The sequence below is a fragment of the Melozone crissalis genome, unplaced genomic scaffold (assembly GCF_028551555.1).
Source record: "Melozone crissalis strain CALT ecotype California unplaced genomic scaffold, PUWL_Pcris_2 ptg000013l_1, whole genome shotgun sequence".
Classification (NCBI taxonomy): Eukaryota; Metazoa; Chordata; class Aves; order Passeriformes; family Passerellidae; genus Melozone; species Melozone crissalis.
Window position 1 is genome coordinate 37,282,457 of NW_026535791.1, and position 21,004 is coordinate 37,303,460.

Below are 21,004 nucleotides of genomic sequence, written 5' to 3' on the forward strand. Positions count from 1 at the left end.
AGACAAGGTAAAAACCACATATCCCATGCATTACACAAGTGCTGAAGGTCAAAGCCTGTAAACCGGTCACATTCTGCAACTCTTGTCTGAAAGTGAAAATCTTCCACTGTGAAAACAATTACCTCTATTCCCAGTAACTGCAGCTGTCATTATGCAGCACTACATTGTCTTAATGACACTGACTGATAATTAAACCAATAGGATCTAATTTTCTTGGTATGGAATGACAGGTTTGTAATTGCTTGACTTCATTCTCTGTCTGTTGGCTAAGAGTTTTCTGCTCCTTAGCATGGCTGAAATTAGTCACCCCTTGTGTTTCTAGGCTGTTCTCATACTTGTCACACCTTTAACTCCTCTTTCTATTTTTTCACATTGTTCTTCATTCCTTGTCAGATTGTGAGTTGTGGAGTAGCTATCCACACAAACAGTTATTGTCTTTGACATAAGCCTTTCTTCAGCTCTCATGAAGAGTGAAAACCAGTGGGCTGGGAGGTTGGTTTTGCTTGAAGCAGCTCTTTCTATTTGTTTCCTTAGTAAATCCCCATTAAGAAAGTTATCTTAGTGTGCATTTATTTATCTTTGACCATGGTATTCCTAGCACACATGTGTCCCTTGGATGCTTTACTTAGCCTCTCAAATGATCTGACCCTTTAGTTGGCCTTCTGCATTGGGGAAAAAGAAATGTCACTGAAGAGAATAGACTTGAGTGGTTTATCTCATGCTTTCCATAATAATTATAAATAAATTGTAGCAGCAGTGTGAAAGCAAATGTCCTCCTCTGCCTTCACAGAACATGTAGCATAAAATCATGCTGGGAGGCCTTGCTGTGCAAGAGAAGGCGCAGTAGAAAGTAACCATGAGAAAGTTGCTGTGGAAATAGCATTTACACTGCCTGTAACTCACACACAGCAGTGGGCACTGGCAGGCTGAAGGGTTTCCAGGGGATGCAGTGCAAAGGTTGTCCCCAGCTAGGGACGCCCTCTGGGAGCCTGGATCCTGCAGAGCCAGCTGCCATGTCTACAGCACCACATTTCCCAGCAAGCTCTAATCCAGGCCTCCTCAAACTCTTATGCTGTGACACATATGTCTGTCCTCTTGAGATGCAGCACAGGAGCAGGAGCAAGGGGTGGGATACTTAAGTGGTTCACTAAGTATCCAACAGCTGTGCTGGTGCCAGTGAGCTCTCCAAGGCTCTACTGCATTGAGGTGGTTTTTTTTTTTTTTTTAATTTTTATTATTTAATTACACTTTGGTCTTCTACCAATCTCAGGAGAAAACTTACTTATATACAATTTAAGACTATGCTACTTTAGATAAATTAAGAAACACTACACAAAGTTTTATGTCAATAAGGCATCAATTCATCTGAGGTGATATAGCTTACAGTTCAAAAAAACCTATCAAGATGCAAAACTTGCATTCGACCTGCCTCAACTTTCAGTTTCTTATATCCTTCTGATAAGTCTGTCTTTCTCCCACAGTTTGCTCTTTCACCTTTTTCAGCTTATGATCAGTGACAGTTTGTGGGCCTTTTACCTAACATCAGCAAGTATGAATTATAATTTTTTTAACATTGTCATCTTTGCCATCACTGTAACACAAGTATTTATTAGATAGCGTATTAGAAAGGAAACTTCAAAAATAATTACTTTGAAAATAAAATCTAACCAAAATAGTTCAGAGTGCAAAAACTCTTTCTGCATTCTCAGGAGCATATGGGAATGAAAGAGTGATAGAAAGAAGTGCAAAGCACAGACATTGGACGAGTGATGAAATTCTGTGCAGCATACCATAACAACACAGATGATACATCAAAATAGCAAAAGATGTCCAGCAGGAAAGGTCCACAATTACAAATAAAATAGAGAACAAAAGAAAAATAAAAGTTTTCTGGGAATTTGTTTTATTCCATTATAGATTCACCTATTTAGCCACCAACACTAATACAGAACACTCCCAAATGGCAGGGGAAAGAATGTTCCATTGAAGATTCTCAGCAGCAGTAAAGTTTTCTGTGACTGTCAGTACAACTGTACTAATCTATTCACATTAGTTTCACCTGATTGCCTGGTTTAACGCAAGACTCAATTACTTTGGGATTAACACTGCAATAAATTAAAAATCTGGAGAGCTGCTCAAATTCCTCTAGTTTCCAAAACTCTACAACTTTCCACATGCCATTTGTTAGTGTAAGAGCTAACTCTACCGACATTATTTGTGCATTTTTTTCCTAATCCACTGCTTAAAAAGTCTTAATTAACTAGGAAACTAAAATGGCTTAACTGAGAAAATGCAGGAACATCAAATACTAAAGGAAGGGGTTTTCAGTGTTGGGGTGGGGGTTTTGGTTTATTTGTTTGGGTGTGGGGGTTTGTTTTGATTTCTTTATTTGTTTTGGCTTTTGTTCTGGTTTTGTTTGTTGTTTCTTTGCTTGTTTGTTTTTTAATTCAGGCCACTTCTTCTGTTGTCCAAAATCAGAAGTATTGTCTTAGTATCCTCTGTGGGTTTAGGTATCCCAAACACAGAAATACAAAGTGCTCACTGTGACCATGAGTAACAGCCAATATTTACATATCAGTCATGTCTGTGGACCCACAGAGTACAAGCAGTTTAAGCAGTCAGTGTGTGCTGTAGAGTGGCAGGATAATGGTGCTTCAGCTGCAGGGAAGTGGGGCAGCTGCTGCCTTCTTGTCCACATATTATGGTTCTTTCTCCCACAGAAATCAAGCAGAAATACTGGTACAAGCTCACAACACTGGGGGCAACAGAGACAGAATACAGAACCAAAACCTCAGACATGCAAGCTCACCAGCTGAGATAAAACTTTTGTTAAAGTCACTGGTTTCCCACTGAACATTCAGGTTTGAAAGGCATGTTCAGTCCTATGGCAATAATAATTTTGCCATGTGCCACAGAATTTTTGCTAAGCAGAGCTAATTGCCACTCATTTTAAAATTTCTATCAGTGCCACATTGTTTGTTAACTACCATATCTCATCTTTAGCAGGAAGAAACAGTGAATCACATGCATTGGTCTGCTTTCTATGAACCTTTTCCATAACTATTGAATGAGAAAAACTGCATTTTTAAAGTATCCATAAGGTTAATCACTTACATACATAGTTAATAGAGGGTTGTGATCCCTGTCCTGCCAGGCTACAGGAGCAAGTGATTTACAAAAGATAAACTATATATATATATATATATTTATGACTAAAGGAAGTCAGTAAATAAGGGCCAATCCCTCAGTGTCTGCTCAGCAGATACCTCCATACTGAGAATACCAGCATTTCTAAAATGCTGCTAGCCAGTCATCCTGGGAAATGCCTAAAGACATGTTAGTGTGATTATAAGGTTTATGAAACCTCAAATAAACTTAAATTCAAATGGAGAATGAAAATCTAAATGGGAATGGAATATTATAACAAAGACAGGGTTGTCACCAAATAAAGAAAAACTTTTGCAGAATCAACAACCCATTACGAGTGTCTTTGGGCCCTGCCAATGTAGCAGCACAAATGTTCGCACAGCACTGAATCTGAATAAAACACAGACACCTCTATTTGGAGCTGAGCAGAAATTCATAAAGAAATGAACCATAACCATTCATTTAAGGGGGTCAAGGGACAAGCATTAGGTGGGACATCCTTGCCATAGAAGCAGTGGACTACCACAATCCCACCCCACAACAGCACATTTGTGGAAACTGCAGAACTGACAATCCACTTGGAAAATTATGCAGCTAATTTTTAAGTTCCTGCTAATAGTTATCATCCAAAATGTGCAGAAATAGGATCAAAACATAATTTGCAGAATGTGGGGATAGGCCAAGGGAAAAAAATATTGCTGTTGTCTAAAAGGTGTTGGTTTACCAGACTCTGTTTTACCATGCAATACAACATAGGCATATGCCATGGACACTGCCAAGGCTGGGAATATTTGTGTCCTCTAAGCACACTTTGGTCAGGTAAGTTTGCCTAGTCTTCATTTTTGTTTCTGCTCAAAAGCAATAAGTCTCTTAACTGTTTGCCTTCCTTACTTCTTAGTGCCCGAATGAGTGATTATGTTAATTATGTATGTTAATTAGCAGTAAAACAAATAAGTGAAATTCACTGACTGGAGACATCCACAGCAGTGTCTCAGCTGGTGTCAGGGCTCTATTGCTCTCTGTCCACAAGGCCTAGGAAGGAATTCCAATGGAAAAATATAAAAAATCTATCACCATTTTTGAAATAACGATTTCTAGTGGTTTCTCAATCAGTGGACTAATGAGGCATGCTTTAAGTAATTTTGGCTCACATTTAGAAAATATGTGTTTCACTACTAGACAATCTGAATGGCTTCCCTAATTACATTCTGACACCTTCACACATGAACATCACTATCACTTGTCATGTTACCACATGATAACTCCACAGGTTGAAGTCATGGATGAAGAGAGCTTCTTACTAGACACTGTGCATGAAAGTACCTGAATCAAAGAGCTGCATTAGTGGAATAAATTAAACCCTTTTATAAAAGTATTTAATACTATGATATACTTGCTAGAATAAACAGAGCATGAAGACTCAATACATGTATCAAACATACATATCATCCATAGATTAAAAGAGTCTGACTGAAAGTTTTGATTAAATCATTATTGAACCAATGCTATTTCGTAAAAGCTCAACCATTCAGCCTTTAATGAGTGCAATTAAATGGAGACTCTGACTAAAAAATTACATCCCCTCACTGCTTTCCATCATCCCAGATACCAAATGACTCACAGCCCAGGGACTTGGGCTGCAGTGGTGATGCTGATCTGCATTTCTGGCCCTCTATGTCTGGGCAAAGTGAGACCAGGTTCATTCAGGAGACACGATTGTGTGAAAGAGCAGTGAAGGGACAAAGGACACATGTTGGGAGTCTGACAAAAACTCTTGCAATCCTTTTTACTATCACCTGTATCTCCTACTTTGAACAAATAACATGCTAATATAAAGTTTATTCTGCTCATCAACCAATAATTAACTGCTTTTCATGAAGGTTGAAGCCTCAGAGCTGGTAGAGAAGTCAGTTGCTTAGGACAACTAATCAATTTCAACTTGTGCATAAAAAAAAAGGGGTTATATTGATCATTGCATGAGTATTTTATTAAAACAATACCTAGAAGCAAAATGAGGAAATCTGACCCCACTGTGAAGTTTCATTTCACAAATATTATAAATTAAATATACATATATATTTATATCTAGCCATGCCAGACATTTTTCACAGGGACAAACTTTTTTCATATAGTTACCAATTTTAAAAAGGCCCTTATATAGAACTTCTGGGTCCCACATTAGAAGGAAGAAGCCCTTTTAATAAAGCAGGAAATATCTGAGACCCAAAACTCTATTGCTGTTTTACAGGCCATAAATCGGGTGGTTTTGCTGGTTCACTGTGCCAATGAACAGCATTCACTTCTGCTGTAAGGCAAGTAATTTTAATACAGATGCAGGCTTCATATATGGGCTTTGAAGCACTCCTTACCATGAAAATTTGTTTTCTTTGCGATAGAATATGTGTGTTTATGTCCTACGTGTAAAATGGCCATTAATATGGTAGCCTTTGTCAAGCACTCTTTGCCAGTACAAGAAGCAATTAGTCTCATTTAATAGGGCACTGGCCCTAGCAATTGGTAGATGGGTTGATAATAAGGATAGAACTAAATCTTCTCCTTTCAGAATGATCTCTCATGGCCTAAAACTTGTCTTGCTTATTTTGTGGAATATTTTTAAAACTTAGGTATCTTTATTCAGGACTTCCTTTTCCTTTTAAGACTATTTGAAGCAATATGTAGCACTGTAAATCATGAAAAAACCTTCTCCAGAATTATGTGAAGGGTAAAATCACTGATGTGCTGCAAGTCTACATCTGTAGGTGATTGCAGATGATTGCACCCATGAGGCACAGGAAACGATTACTAGCTGATGTAACAAAAACCTGAATGCAAAAGATACTGTACTGCATAGAAAGTGCAGGTAAGGAGGAAATCTGTACAGAATCCAACAACAGGGGGGACTCTGGCATATTTGCATCCAAGAGGCACCCTTTTAATCAGCATCCACACAGACAGCTCTGCCAGCATCCTTAGTGTGGCCCTGAGAGCAATTGCTGCCATGCTAAATATTGACTAAAGGTAGATGCACATTCAGATAAACAGTGAGATGTAAGGCAGAAGTATTTGTCATAGCCCTCCAATTCCCAAGACTTGTATGCTCTCATTTAATCCAACAAATATATTTATGCTTTTTAGGTATATTAGATGCAAATACTTAAACAAATACAATCATATGACTAGTAATTTTTACAATTAGTAGTGTCTGTTCACAAAAGTAATTTTTCTCAATATTTTGCTTAACTTTTTTGATGCACTTCATAATACTGTCACACTCTTGGCTACACTCTCTGCAATTAAACATAGCTAGGGAAAAAACAGAGAAGAAGAGAATAAAATCAGAAAAGAAGAAACAGGCTAGCTGCGAATGTACCTGATGCTCTCAGTGGGAGACAAGGCTGCTCTAACATGAAGAAAACATCAACCCTTCTATAGAAGCCCAAATCAAAACCAGCTAAGAAGTCTAAGAAAGAGAAGAGCTTGTCAATACCATACAGGTAGAGACAATAGCAAGTAATTTTGCTACCCACATCCACACAGCCAGCCAAGCCTTTCATTCATATCCTTTCTCTTACTTCCACTCAGCCCGACAGGTAGCATTCAAAAAATCTTTCAGACATCTTGAAGAATAAAAGATTCAATTTTATATTAAGGCTCACACTGTGTAAGAACAACACCTACTTAAGAAGCCAAGTTCTGTGACTAACTGTTGGAAAGAGTACTTGGATTTCTACTGAGTTCATGAGCAGTTTACTATGGGAAAGCAGGAACTTCCTGTAGCCTCCCATCAGGTGGAACCTGATGAAGCTGAAACCAGCTCATCTACTCTACATCTACTCTAGAGTAGTATCATTCTTTCCTTACTATTCCTTCCTCCCATTTCAGAACTTCCCAAACAAAGAATTTGAGGTACTGGGAGCTTTGCTAATTGGTTCATATTTCATTAATTCTTCAGTTTCATGAACAGTTATGAGACAGACCTCTGTGACTTTTGCTTGTAACTTTTCCAGAGGTACTGCCAGATAGAACTTCCCTGGATTTTAGTAACTCACCCTTAGAGATTACACTGCAAAGCTGGCAATACTAATTGGTGTTTATTTAATTCTACATGCAATCTAGCAATATGTACATTGAAAGACAAAGGCATTAGCTGTAGATATATGCTGATGTGGCCCATGTTGGAAAAATGATCTTCACAAGCATCTTGTGTAAGTTTCATGTTATTAATGTACATTAAAGGGTGCAGGCACTTGAGAACAAATCTTCCTGTATCATTGCTGTACCAATGTCGAGGCAAGTTTTGTAAAGAGAAAGGAAACACTACATGTTTTAAAATGCTTTTAACATTGTCTCACCATGACAACACACAGGAATATGGCTAGGCGACACTACTCTGTGATGGGTGCAAAACCAAATGGTTAGGTGTCCTTACCAGCAATTATTCAACTGTCAGAAAAGGAGATTGTCAAACAAAATTCCTGAGTCTAATCTGGGTCTGGTTCTATTTGTTTTTTCACTCTTGATCAAGTTGTTTGAAAATAAATTATACTCATGTAATTTAAAGATAAAAGTAAACTAAAAGGCGGTGGAAGCAATGAGGAGAAGAGAATTAAAACTCCTGAAGAACTTGAAGAAATAGTCTAGAAAAACAAAAGTAAGTATGCTATTCAACAGAGACAAATGCCAGGGTTTACATTTAAAAAAAATATAAATAAACAAAGGATGGGAAACAGTGATGGCAGGTCTTTCAGCAGGACACAAGGGCTGTAATAAACTAGAAAAACATGAAAAAGGAAAACATCTCACTGATATGTAGAAATTGTAGCAGAGTTTAAAAACACATAAAATAATGGCTCTGCTGGGGTATTCTGACAGTACTGCATTTCAGCTAGGTGGTGGATCAGCCAGAGAAGGTCTAGAGAAGGAGAGTAAGAACAATTTAAGGTACAAAATATAAGTCTTTTAGTAAAAGACTGAAGCATTTTGAGCCATATGGAAGGCATAATGAAAGATGCAGACAAGCTTTTTTTTAAGGTTTTGTCTATGCCAGTAGTGAATAGGGTGGGAAATTATGATCTTAAATTCCATAAAGAAGAAAGATTCAGGTTATACTTTATGAAAATCTTCCTAAGAGGACAGACAATGAAGCAAGACAAATTGCCTGGAAGGACTGTGAAGTCTTCTCATCAGAAGGAGATGGGCTAAATTATTCTGACAAGATAACTTCACATTTATCAGTAGTCTATAACTATGTTCTTCCTTAAACAATACGTATGTACTCGCATAGAAACGCACATAAAACAGATAAATCAAACACCTCAAAATTAAAAATAGAAAACTTGGAAAATAAATATATTTTATTTATTTAAATAAGTACCAAGACTTACACTATCATCTTTCCAACCTTCATCCTTTAAAGTCAAAGCCACTTATAAAAATGGGACCAGGGCATGGCCAAAATCAAGGTATTTTCCAAGTACGAAGCTACCTAATTGGCATATTCACAATATTAAAAACTCTGATAACTTTTATCTGATAAGGACAGTTTGGTCTTCACCCAGTAATAAAATAGTAAAAATCCCTCCTTTTTACTTTCAAGAGAAGAAAAAACCAGAAATTATCAAATTCAAATATTCATAGCTTGTACTTATATACCACAAATTAAGTTACTAATTATACAGTTGCTGCCAAACTACTACACTCTTGTGATTTTTGTAATGATAGATTTGAGGATCCAACAGGACAGGCTGTATCATAATATCTGCAAATGAAATACCAATGAATGTACCAAAAAAGTAGTATAATTACACAGAAAATATTTATTTAATTACTTACCCGCACACAAAAAGATGCATCACAAAATGGATATTTATAAAATATTGATGAATTTGCAGGTTATAATCCTGTTCATAACAATCCTAATTTGAGGAAGCTTATTTAACACTTTTTGGCAAAGCTTCTATGTCTTATCCAGTATTTTAAAATTTAGTTATCAGCCTTCAATTGATATTCAATTTAACTTCTGGCTACTGTTCTGAGGAGTGTTATATCCTGGTTCCCTATTTCTAGGCAAAAACAACTTATCAGTTGTCTCCTAGGTCTATTAGCAATCTCCGACCTTTAAAATGCAATACTCAGAAATAAATATTGATAAGACATAACACTGTCTCAGGAGACCAGAGTTTCAGCCCTGGTTTTTTAGCTTGTTTTGAAGGCACCCGTGGACAAACTATTTCACCTGTCTTTGCCAACCTGCCCCCATCATTAAAAACAAGCTGGTGTCCTTTATTAAGCACGCTCATTCAACTCTTCTACCCACTGAAGCTTTTCTAAGACACTGCAACTAGTTTTCCCTGGTGGGCAGCTGGAACAACATCCTTCAATGCCAAAAAATACTTTTCTCATAACAAGATAAGAAGAGTGAATTCAATCTGAGGCCTAATTGTTCTGGCAATATCCCTATCCTCATGCTCTCCTCCCAAACTGCCTGGAACTACAGAACTTGAACGTGGATGGTTTTAGGTTCTAGCATGAACTCAGCCTATGTTCATCCAGGCATGACAGTAAATCTGAAGGCTGACTGAGAGATAAAACAGGATTATCCTTTGATATCTACAGAAGAAAAAATTATAGGAGATTTGGTACTATCTATGGTGTTATCTATTTAACAGTACTGGAACAAATGGTACACTTCTGACTTGCAGAGGGAACAGAAGGTAGCTTGGCTGAAATCAGGTTTTTCTCCCTTTCTCACAAGTGAAAAGAAAGTGAAAATGGCAGGTTTTGTTCATTAATTATTTGGTATCCCAGAGTACTTGTAGCAGGACTCTGAGACTTGCTTGAAACTCTGTGGCTCGTGTATATCGAGAAACCTGAATATTCAGGAACCAACTGAAGCAATTTCAGCTACAAAGGCTTTCAATACTCAAAAAAACTTTTTGGATTTCAGTCATTAAACCTTTTCATTACCTTCCAATTCAGCTGAGGCCAGGATAACAGTCTGGAGCTCAAGACAGAAAAATGAAGAAAAAGGAAAGACCACAAAAAAATCCTTATCAGAGTCAAAGCAATGCATCAGAAAGAATTCAGCCTGTGGGTATGCTCTGTCATTTGAAGGTACTTTCCTACCTGTCCTGAAATGAAAATTTACAGCTGCAGGCTTCTGTTGGACCTTTGTCTGCTCAATAAATGTGAAATAACCGCAATATTTTGACAGAGTAACTGCATATTTTCCATTTGGATGTGGATCTTACCACAGCAGCCCATGCTTTTGTGTTCTACACTCATTTCCTCATGAGGATGGCACAACACATTGCAGCTGTCAGAGATTGTATTTTCCTGGTAACTGAAATGTTTTGCACAGAACACAAATTGGACCTGTATTGCAAAATCTGCCTGACTCTCAATCATTTTTCTGGCTGATATTCTGACTTACACAGTTCAGATTAAGATTGCCACAGATACAGGATATAATTTTTTGTCCCATCTTCTCCTTAGTAACAAGATAATTATCAAAGTAATTCTGATTTTTTTTTCCACAGGAATTACTACTAAAATTAGACAAACAGAAGGGATTTTATGCTCTAAAATGAATCAAATATAAAAACAGAAATTAGTCATTGCATTTGCATACTGGTGATAATCAACAGTTGACTCCTTATAAAGACATATTTTAAAAGTATTTAAATCCTGGGATCCCAGGCAATGCAAAAATATACCATAACCGCAAAGCAAACAGCACAACTTCTCTTTCTGGCATGTGCTCTACTTGAGCAGAATACTGATTGCACTTGATGGCTTTTCATCACAGACACGAACTATCTGTTCCATTCATTTCAAAAACAGTTTTAAATGGATACTGAAATGGATTTTACCAGTAGGACAGACCTATCTCATTAAAGCCACTGTAGCCCAGCTCTTGCCTGCTAAGTCCCAGATCTTCAAGGTCCATGCATTTAAATCCAGGTGGGCACTGGTAACCTTCTTCTAGCTCTCTGGAACAGTGGGTGTCTGGGATAGCTAAATTATTCCAGGTTACATTTCTGTGAAAAATACAAAATTAAGTTGTTACATAAACTCAGTTCATAGCAAAATTAAATATTTGAAAGTGAGAGGACTAAAGGGAAAAGTTCATCAGCTGTTATTTTTTACTATATGATGTTCTTTGGTATACACTGTTTTCATTAATTAAGCAGTTATTGCAAAGGGCAAGCTAACACACTCCTAAAGCTCCATGCTTATGTAATGACAGTACAAATACTACCAGCAGAAATTTCACACTAATGCCTAGAGACCCCATAAAAAATGGAGACTCTCCAAGAAATGGAAGAATTAACATTCAGCAGCTGCTTCAACTGAATTGTAATGTTAATTCAACTGCTTTTTAATGCAATTTGAAGACAATACTTCAACCTCCTTTGCAGATCTTGAGAGTGTGTTGAACTGGAGTCAGTACTATGACTATGACTTCAACTTTCAATGGCATTACCTGTGCTTGCTTTGACACTCCTTAGAAGGATCCTTGTAGATGACTTGTCAGTCACCAGAGTATGTATTCAGCTTCTTGTAACTTGCTCAGTACAGGTTCCCATCACAGATGAAGGGTCACAGGAAAGAAGCCAAACCACTACATGTCTAGTGCAATTAGTATCTAGGCACTGCTGTGACTGAAACAGATCTCTGACTTACTTTTAGGTCAGTCCAATGATTTGGTATAAGAGACGAAAAAATCTGAACTGGTTTGAATTGGGTCAAGGTAATTTACATAAGTGACTGTATTTTAAAATAGAAAGATCACGAGACAAGGACCAGTACCCCAACACAATGTCACAGTGTTGGCCATTTTAACACTGTCATCTTATTGCAGGGTTCCATACTGTTGTCTCCTTATCACAAAAGTTTCATACCTTGGTGTTTCTCATGGACATCTCCTCCAAGCACTGCCTCTTTCTTCTTCCCCAAGTAACCAACTGACTCCAGTTCCATTCCCAACCAGCCAACCTACTCTTTTATAGCACTCTTCTTCTCATGGGTTACAGCTGTGGCCTGTTAAAGCCAAGCGTGTTCCCAATCTTTGCTAATTGGCCCAGCTGCAACTCCTTAGGGGCAAGATTACTTTCTACACTATCTTTATTTTCTTATATTCTGACCCCCCACAGTCAGAGGCTGAGCACCACTTGTTTTCCCAGTTTCTCTAGCAGCTGTGGTTGAGCTGCTGGAGGCTTTGTCTCACTGGAGCACAACAGGAATTTAGCCAGTCCCAGCACTAAGGGCCACAGAAACTAAAATGATAAGGAGGACAAGGTTGTTGCTCTCTGTGCTATTAAATATATGCATATGGGTTATAAATATATAAATGTGGGTTATCTATATACTCCCAAACTTTAGGAAGGAGAATCTTAGGCAGTTGATTCCCCCTAATCTCTTACAGTGCCTAGTTAATGATCACAATACACAATCCTTTGCCACAGAATGATCACGCTGTTTTCCCAGAAGTAGTTTAGTTAAGAGGTAACCTTAGGAAACCACCTCCTCCACCCTGAGCAGGTCCCTGCTAGGATCTGCAAAGCAACACAGCAGAGAAATAGGGATTTATGTTACTTGTGCTATGGGGCTGCTGGGCAAACTCAAGAGAAGAAAGGTCCAAATAAGGCTCCAACTCTGCTGAATGAGCACACAGCTAAGCAACAACTGTTTTTCTCCCTACTTGTACTCTCTCATCTAGCAAATGAAAAATCCTGATTTTTGGTTCAGTTCTAGGGCAATTTCAAATCAGACATGAAAAGCTAATCACAATGAGTTCTGGTCTGAGGAAAAAAAAAGTCAATAGCATTTTCCATTCTTTTTCAGGTTAATTTTGACTTCCTGGTCACAGCACAAACTTTTCATGTAAAAACACCCAAAATGAATTGCTGAAAGTTATGAAAAAAATGCTGTTGTATTCACTCTGTTATCCAGAGGCATCGACCAGTGTCTTAAAATACAAAATTTCAAATTATCTCGCTTGTCCACAGAAAAGGTGAAACTTTTCAGCCTGCCCTTTAATATAATTAGTATCTTGTACTTCTGAAAGTCCTTTTCCTTTAATCTAACTCACAGAAGTATTTTGACAACTAAACTGGGTGAACAGAAGCTTTAATTATGTTTTTTTTATTGCTTTTATGCACTGCATGGAACAGCATTACATTATTTGAAACCTGTCAGTGCGAAAACAAAACATCCTACAAAATTTTTTCCTAGGCAATTATAAATGCAGATAAATAATAATTGTGGTATCTATCCTGTAGCCATTTCTTTATGATACCAGAGAGACATATATATCTGCATGGCTGCATACACAGACATGTACAATTCCAGATGGAGTTTTAAAGAACACCCTGAAATGTAGCAGTGTGCATAACTAAAAAGACAGACAGATCCACAAGCATATGTGTATTTGTTCCAGGTTTGTAAACATGCTCAGCAAATGTCATTCAAGTATTTCAAAATTAATCTGTTCACTCTAATTTCTTTAAATTAGATGTTAATTCATACCCAGTTTCATGCTTTATGTTAGATTTATGATACTGCTATTCAAAAGCCATTATCATATATGGGATTAACATAAAACAATTTTTAACATATATTTTTAGAAATTAAAATTATTCATGAGCACAGGCAGATTCAGAACCTCAGCTACTGGTAGCCACTGAATTACACATTATGGCTTGCATTAGAAAATCCCTCAAATCCCAAGAGGGCAGCAGCATGAGGGCATATTATTAAAAACATTGCTGGCTCTCAATCACTGCAATGTGAAGCATTCACTTAAGTGCTTCATTTAAACTTAGATAATTTTTTTTATTTAACCTCCTCTTAAAATAAAAAAAAAAAAAGCTTTATCTGTGCACTGAGTATGATTTAGGCTAAAAATGAAGTCTCTCTGCTTATAGTAACTGTACAGATACAGGCCTTTTTGGCTCACTGTCCCTTGACAAGTTGTGTTCTGCCTCAAGACAATAAATAAGCATAGACTGGTACACATGGTCTAGAGAACATTAGATATCTAGAAATGGCTAGAATATCACCAGATGTTTTCAATATAAGATGATTTAAATTTTATTCCTCATTGGCCATACTCAGTATCAATTAAGTACTGAGATACTGATTCAGCCCATAACTAGTTTTAAGCATCTCAAAAGTTCAATTAGGCAATGTTCTTAAATGTCTTGCTGAACAGGATAAATTGCCTAGATAAATTTATGAACAAGAAATAATTTGTCCCAATAGTCCCATAATATTTCTGTGCAGAGTCTGTGGAGTGCAGCATCAACCCAACAGGCAAGCTGAGAAATTAGTTCTCCACAGGAAAACCAAAGATGAGGAAGGAGGTAATTGACTCCACTTCACTTGATAGGCATCCTTCAATAGCAAGATTGTTGCAGAAGACACAGGACTGTTACTCTGACATGTTTCTAAGTGCCTGAAGAATGTTATGATTACATACATATGTATACCACAGGAAGGACATGAATTGATATCTCTTGGGAGTACAGTGCCTGTTTTCCATGGCATCTGTTACAAAACTGGTCTTTCAACCACCATGTGCTCATGTGAGAACAATCCCTCTTTCAGCACCTTCTCCTTATTAGAGCAGTTCTTCAAAGAGGGGTTTTCACACCCTAAGAGACAAATTACCATGGAAGATTGTAGCTTCCTGTTTTCTGCTAGCCTGACTTTCTCTAATGAAAATAGAAATGGGGGGGGAAAAAGGGATTTTTTTTTTTATTCTGGTATTCTATTAATTTTCTAGGATAACACCAGAAAGCTTCTTGTGCAGTTTCCAGATCCAGAAAATAAAAAAAAAAAGCTCAAAACAAAACCTAAGGAGTCTACTTTTTGACTTATTGATAAGGTATAAAGAATAATTTGAAATGGTTGATTAGGTAAAGAAGTTAATAAGTAAAACTTACTTAACTGGAGCTGAAAGGTTTTCTATATTTGTTAAAAGGAACTCTGTGTCAGTCCCTGTACAAAACCAGGCTGCCCAGCTGCTGACTGAAGAGCTACTGCATGTTAAAAATACCATAGCAGACATAAAAATGGCTGGTCAATCATGATGCAAATAAGTAGCCATGGTGCAGCTTCCAAAGAGGGAGCAATACATTAACTCAGGCTCAGAGGAATTGGCACTGTGTTCTGTGCTATCCATTTCCATTAGTGACCTGGGGGACCCTATGAACCCAGCTACATCAAAATCACACCAAGCATATGATGAAGGAGAACAAAAACCTTTGAGAACATAGAATAATTATGCAGTTCTGAAGACTTTAAAGGTTACTCTCAATAACTGTGATTTAATGTCAAGCAATAAATTCAGAAAGTGATAGAACCTAAACAAAAAATGGACACTGCTGTATAGAAAGTACTAATACCAAAATAAGCTTACATCAGATGACTGATAAAAATTTTTCCTTTAGATATCAAGAATTATAGGTTTTTTCTTTTGCTAGACATCTAACTGAATATGCAATTTTGAAAAAAATAATCCAATCCTGTATGTTTCAGAAGAGATGCTTCTGCTTTGCCATATTGCCAGAACACAAGGGAAAAGTACCAAGCTAGTGAGACTCTAGCAATAAATAAATAAATCCAGAGAACTCCATGTTACAGAGACCTTTTTCCTGAAGCTCAAATTAAATGAATGCTGAGCTAGGATCTCTCAGAAAATGCTTTCTGATGAAGTAATGCTGTATTTCTACATTGAATTTAGACAAGTTATCTGATGAACATTAATACACAGCTCTCTTACATATATAAGTCAATGATATCTAATAATTTGTCTTTATTCTGAAAATCAGGGTCATCTACTACCACAAAACAACTTCCCTGCACTATTCAACATAATTATTATAGTCCACAAACCTATTTTTTAAAGCTTTAAATTTTATCTTATATCAGTATTTTATGAAATGAGATGTAAATTAAAAGCTGAATTCATTCTGTGAAAGTAAGGTCAGCTGTGTCATAAGCATTCTGTTTTTAACAACGTTTTGGTGCTTTTTTTGAAACAACAGAATACAAAAGCAAAATATGTGTAGATGTGTATTAATAGTAGTGGAACCTCTCAGGTCACAAATCTGATATAGAAAATGCTAATTGCTAGGGTAGCAAATAAAAACTTCTTTTTTACAAATATATTTCTAATTCAATGAATCATAAAAAAGAAAAGATTGTCACACCAAATGCAGAATAAGTTGTTTAATCACCAACACTTCACACTAGATTTAAAGCTCCCTCCCACAACTGAGTCAATGTAAATAGCCAAAACTTGTAACTCAATTTTATTTTCCTCACACTGACTACTGCTGCCTTGGGGATGCCTCATGGTAGCCCTCAATATTTACATGCTGATCTAGGAGGTCTCAGGTCTCTGAGAGCCCTGTGTCCTACTTGAGCATCTTGGATATATCAGTAACACAAATGCCTGCCCATGGGTAAGTGCATCAAGTTAAAAACCCTCCAAGCTAAAAAAAAAAAAAGGCACTTTCTATGATCAGCCAAGTCCTTAGTCTTAGTTTGTTTTCCCCCTGCACCTTCAGCCAGTTAAAGAGCATATAATCTTGTTCTCCAACCAAAAGACTTTCCTTGAGGAAGAGAATTTACAGTGATAATAAGAAAAAAATACTCATGGCATAACTATAATTAATTGCTGTAATTTTATACAAATAGAAATGAGAAAATCTGTGGTTAAGATTCTTATGACAATATTGTACAGAAACATTGTGCAGAAAGGAAGTTATAAACTACTTTTCTAATTAGACCTTATCCTCTTAAAGGCTCAGATAATTCATGGCAATTGCTATGCACCTGATGATGCCATTAGGTAGTAAAAAATATGTGAATTTTTATTTAGTATTCCAAGTTATATTTGTTTTCAGAAACTTTGGGAAGTTGAAAGACAAGAAGCCTAGATGGAAAATTGCTTGCTTTTTACCCAATTCCTTGCAAAAAGTAAAATTGAGAAAGGTTAAAGTTTATTTGTTGCATAGTGACCATGAAAACGATCTAAGCACCTAGGCAAATTTCTTTTGATTTTTTCTTTTATATATGCTCATCCAATCAAGTATTTTTCTACTTCTTCTTTTCCTTCTCTAGAGTTTCCCAGAGTGGGAAACTCTGCACATACAACTGCTGTTAAGAGATAGCTCCTAGACTACTTCCTTACACTAGTGCTCTTTTTACAGGCCTAACAATAATAACAGCTGCTTCTGCACAATTGTTAGAATAGAAACAATATTGTGCTATAATAATTGTAACAGCTTTGTTTCTATCACAAAGTCTTCTGTTTACTATTTTCATAATTATTACCCCATTATGATCTCAACTTAACAAGGACAAAATTAACAAATAAATCATGGATATTGATATCTCTAAAATTTGCAGTAGTAAGTCATTATGATGGGGCATAATTTTTTCAACTTTGCACTCAGTCTTGTCCCTGTAGTGAGACACACATATGATGGTTAACTTCAGTGAATTGGCTCCATACTGCAATTGCGTTCTACTGATACATCTTCTAATTTGTGCAGAAAGAGATGGCAACTTAGAACCATGCTGCTGCTGGAGCCATTACAGGTTCGAGAGAATCTAGGACTGTCATCCAAAACCATGGGTGAAAATGAAAGAAATGTCAGAGAGCACCTCTCTGGTTTAAAGACTGCAGATTTGCTTTGGCACAATTCTTCCTCTGATGTTTTATAATCTTAATATTCCTGAGTGTTCCCAAGGGTAATTTTTAAATATTTTACTTTTGGTCAAATTTAAATCTAAGGTTTCATGTACCATACTTTCAGAGCCAGTTTCCTGTTTTTAATCCAACAACAAAATCTGTGTTATCTTTTAAACTCTAAGTGCAAAGTTTTCATCCATATTTAATGTTTCTCATAATTATATCTGTAATTATAACTATAAAGCCTTCAAGTCTTTCTGGTAACAGATTTTGTCTTATATCTATTCATTACTTTTATCATATTGAAAGATAAGATAGGGCATGCTTAAGGACTCATGGATTTACAAACAGCATAAACACAAAGCTTAAGCTTTGGCAACGTTCCATATTTTACATTTTAGCTTGGCAAACACAGACTCTACTAATCAAGAATTAGTAACTTAAGAGAATACCAGACAGCATCTGCTAGGGATAATTATATTCAAATCAACAAGCCCAAATAACCGAGGGCATCTCTTCCATTAATTTTTGATAAATCTTGAAATAGCAGGGAAATTCCAGAAGAATGCTAATGTGCCATTAATTTTTAAAGAACAAGCAGCTCAAGTGCTTAGCCTAACATCAAACAAGACAAAAGAAAGAGCAAGCTGATAAAAAGTCTAGTTGGTAAAGAGTAAAGAACATTAATGTAGTAAGTGGCAGCCAGAATGGATTTAGAGAAAATAATACTCATCACAGCAACATGATTTTTGTAAGATTACAGATTTGTCAAATGAAATTGCCTATCTTGGACTTTGTAAAGCAATTCATTTAGTAACATATGACTGATTAAAAAGTTGGCACTATATAGTATCAATAAAGTACCAGCTAAATGGGCTGAAAACTGATTAACTGACATGTCAAAAACACTTCCCAGTGAAATTAACAAAATTATCTACCAGAATCAATGAGGGAAAAACATACAAAAATAAGAATAAGGATAGAAACATAAATAACAATAAGAACAAGGCATTATGACAAGTTATCAGAATTACTTGGTTAGCTTGATCAAATAACCTAAAATATGCTTTAATACAGCCAAATGCAAGGTTATAATGGCAGGATCACTGGCCTGAGGCCTAGGTATAAGAGGATGGAAATATTATGTTATAGAATATAGGTGCCACACAAAATTTGAGATGAGGGGATATAACAAGGCATCCTCTCATATTAGTCCCAATAACATCATGGCAAGAAAAAACTGCTTCTCCAGACTGTACACACATAAGCAATAATGAATTAATGTTCCTCTGCACATGAAACTCATACAAATCATGATTAGTATTACATACAGATTTTTGATCACAGTAAAAACTGAAGAAGTAATAGAAAACAAGAAAATGATAACATTGAAGAAGATGGTTTGCAGAAAAAGATCTAAAGAGCTAAATAATGTTAGTTTATTGAAAAATATATTGAAAGGTGCTTCAATTGTTCTAAGTGGATTCACACAGAGAAAATGCTAGGAATTAAGGTTCTGTGTAATCTGGCATAAAAAATTATAACAAGAATAGAAAGCTAACAGTAGAAACCAGACAAATTAAAATGATGAATTAGGAAAACTTTTTAACAGTGAAATAGTTTTTGTAAGAAACAAAAATTTCCCTTGCTTATGACTGTTCTTCTGCAAACCAGTCAAGAATAGATACACACCTAGGAGATACACTGGAGTCAAACACAAACTGTAAGGTGTCATAGAAGGGAAAAAAATTGAAGCCTGACTAGATGATACAACAGTTACTTTTAATTTTAAATTCAATATATAGATACTGTAATATCTTACTACTGCTAATGTATTTTCTTTCAGTAATTTTCCCCAATGTAAATTACTTTTTTAATATCTTGCAATTGAGTTTAGATCTTTTATTCACTATTTATCTGTTCACTTTCAGGCTCCAGTATTGGGGGGTAGGTTTTGCCAGTTTTCACAATCTTGTAGTGTCTAAATTGGAGTCTGTGGATGAAACTTGGATAATCTTAGTTTTTTCCCATTTTAGAAGACAAAAATTACTTACATGTTTATTCAAAAAATTAAGAAAACTTATGCACTTTATTTTTGTGCCCATATTCAGTAATAAGGCACCATCACATCAGACTGCCTATTATGTGAGGCAGTAACACTGAGTAAAGTTGGGTTTGATTTTGATGGTAGTATTTTTTCATTTCACATGTGACCTAAGTTAGCATCTAAAAATGTACCTTTGATGTTGCTTCTATTGCTGCTCACTGCACAGGAATTTTGAACAGATTCAGATTAAATCACCAACCTTATCTCACACTTGAGGGTGCAAAAGTTCAAAGATCCAACACCTCTTTGCTGAGCCCCTAGAAGGAGCTGCACGAGTAAAGACTGCAGCTCTGATGTCCTGACTTACCCTACCTCATTTTAGGCAATGAAGACAGAGAGAGGGAAAAACAACTCCAGAGGTTCAAGGTCAGTGGGTTCATCCACACCTGAGGCACCCTTCTCTCTCTGACAGCTAGAGAGGAAATTCAGGGTATTTAGATTCCAAGCACAGGTGCTAACATCAAAGTCAGATGATTCTGTTCTCATGGCAGATCACTGACGTTACACAAAGACAATAGTGTCACGAAATGAACCAAATGAGAATGCCCAAATGAAAACAGGATGGCTGCAGGTACTCAACAAATTTGACAAACCATTGGTTTGATCACTTGTTACTGGCATTAGAGGAAATTAAATTCAACTTACTCAGCCATTACCCTTCAAAGTAACTAAGTCACTGAAGTTGACCACAGAAAAATGAGTAAAAGAAGAAATATATCCCCTGGAAAGTGCTGAAATGTACACACAAGTACTAGAAATAAAGCTCAAGAAAGAAAATGTTAGAGGTTCCGGTATGCATTTGTTTGTAAAGCAACATGCAAAAGCAGTATTAGTTTGAGATTTCATCAAATTCCACATGACATAACTCTATGATGCCCCATTTTTGTGGCTGCAACAGTCAGTCCTGACACAACTAAATTCAAATGGCAATTGCATGATATGTATGCTACTGCAAAACTTATTTCAGAAGAATCAAAATAACATGAATTAATGGCATTTACACAATGAAGGAGGCTGTCACTCTAAGTGCTTAATATACAGGA

At 36.4% G+C, this 21,004-nt stretch overlaps 1 protein-coding gene across 1 annotated transcript in view; it reads right to left on the reverse strand.

Moving 5' to 3' along the window:
* Nucleotides 1–21,004, reverse strand: part of NALCN (sodium leak channel, non-selective) — a 223,498-nt gene that overhangs the window by 160,502 nt on the left and 41,992 nt on the right. Inside the window, exon 7 of the mRNA XM_054271392.1 lies at nucleotides 11,032–11,186. Within this exon, the coding sequence (XP_054127367.1) occupies nucleotides 11,032–11,186 (155 nt within the window). The remainder of the gene's footprint in view (nucleotides 1–11,031; nucleotides 11,187–21,004) is intronic.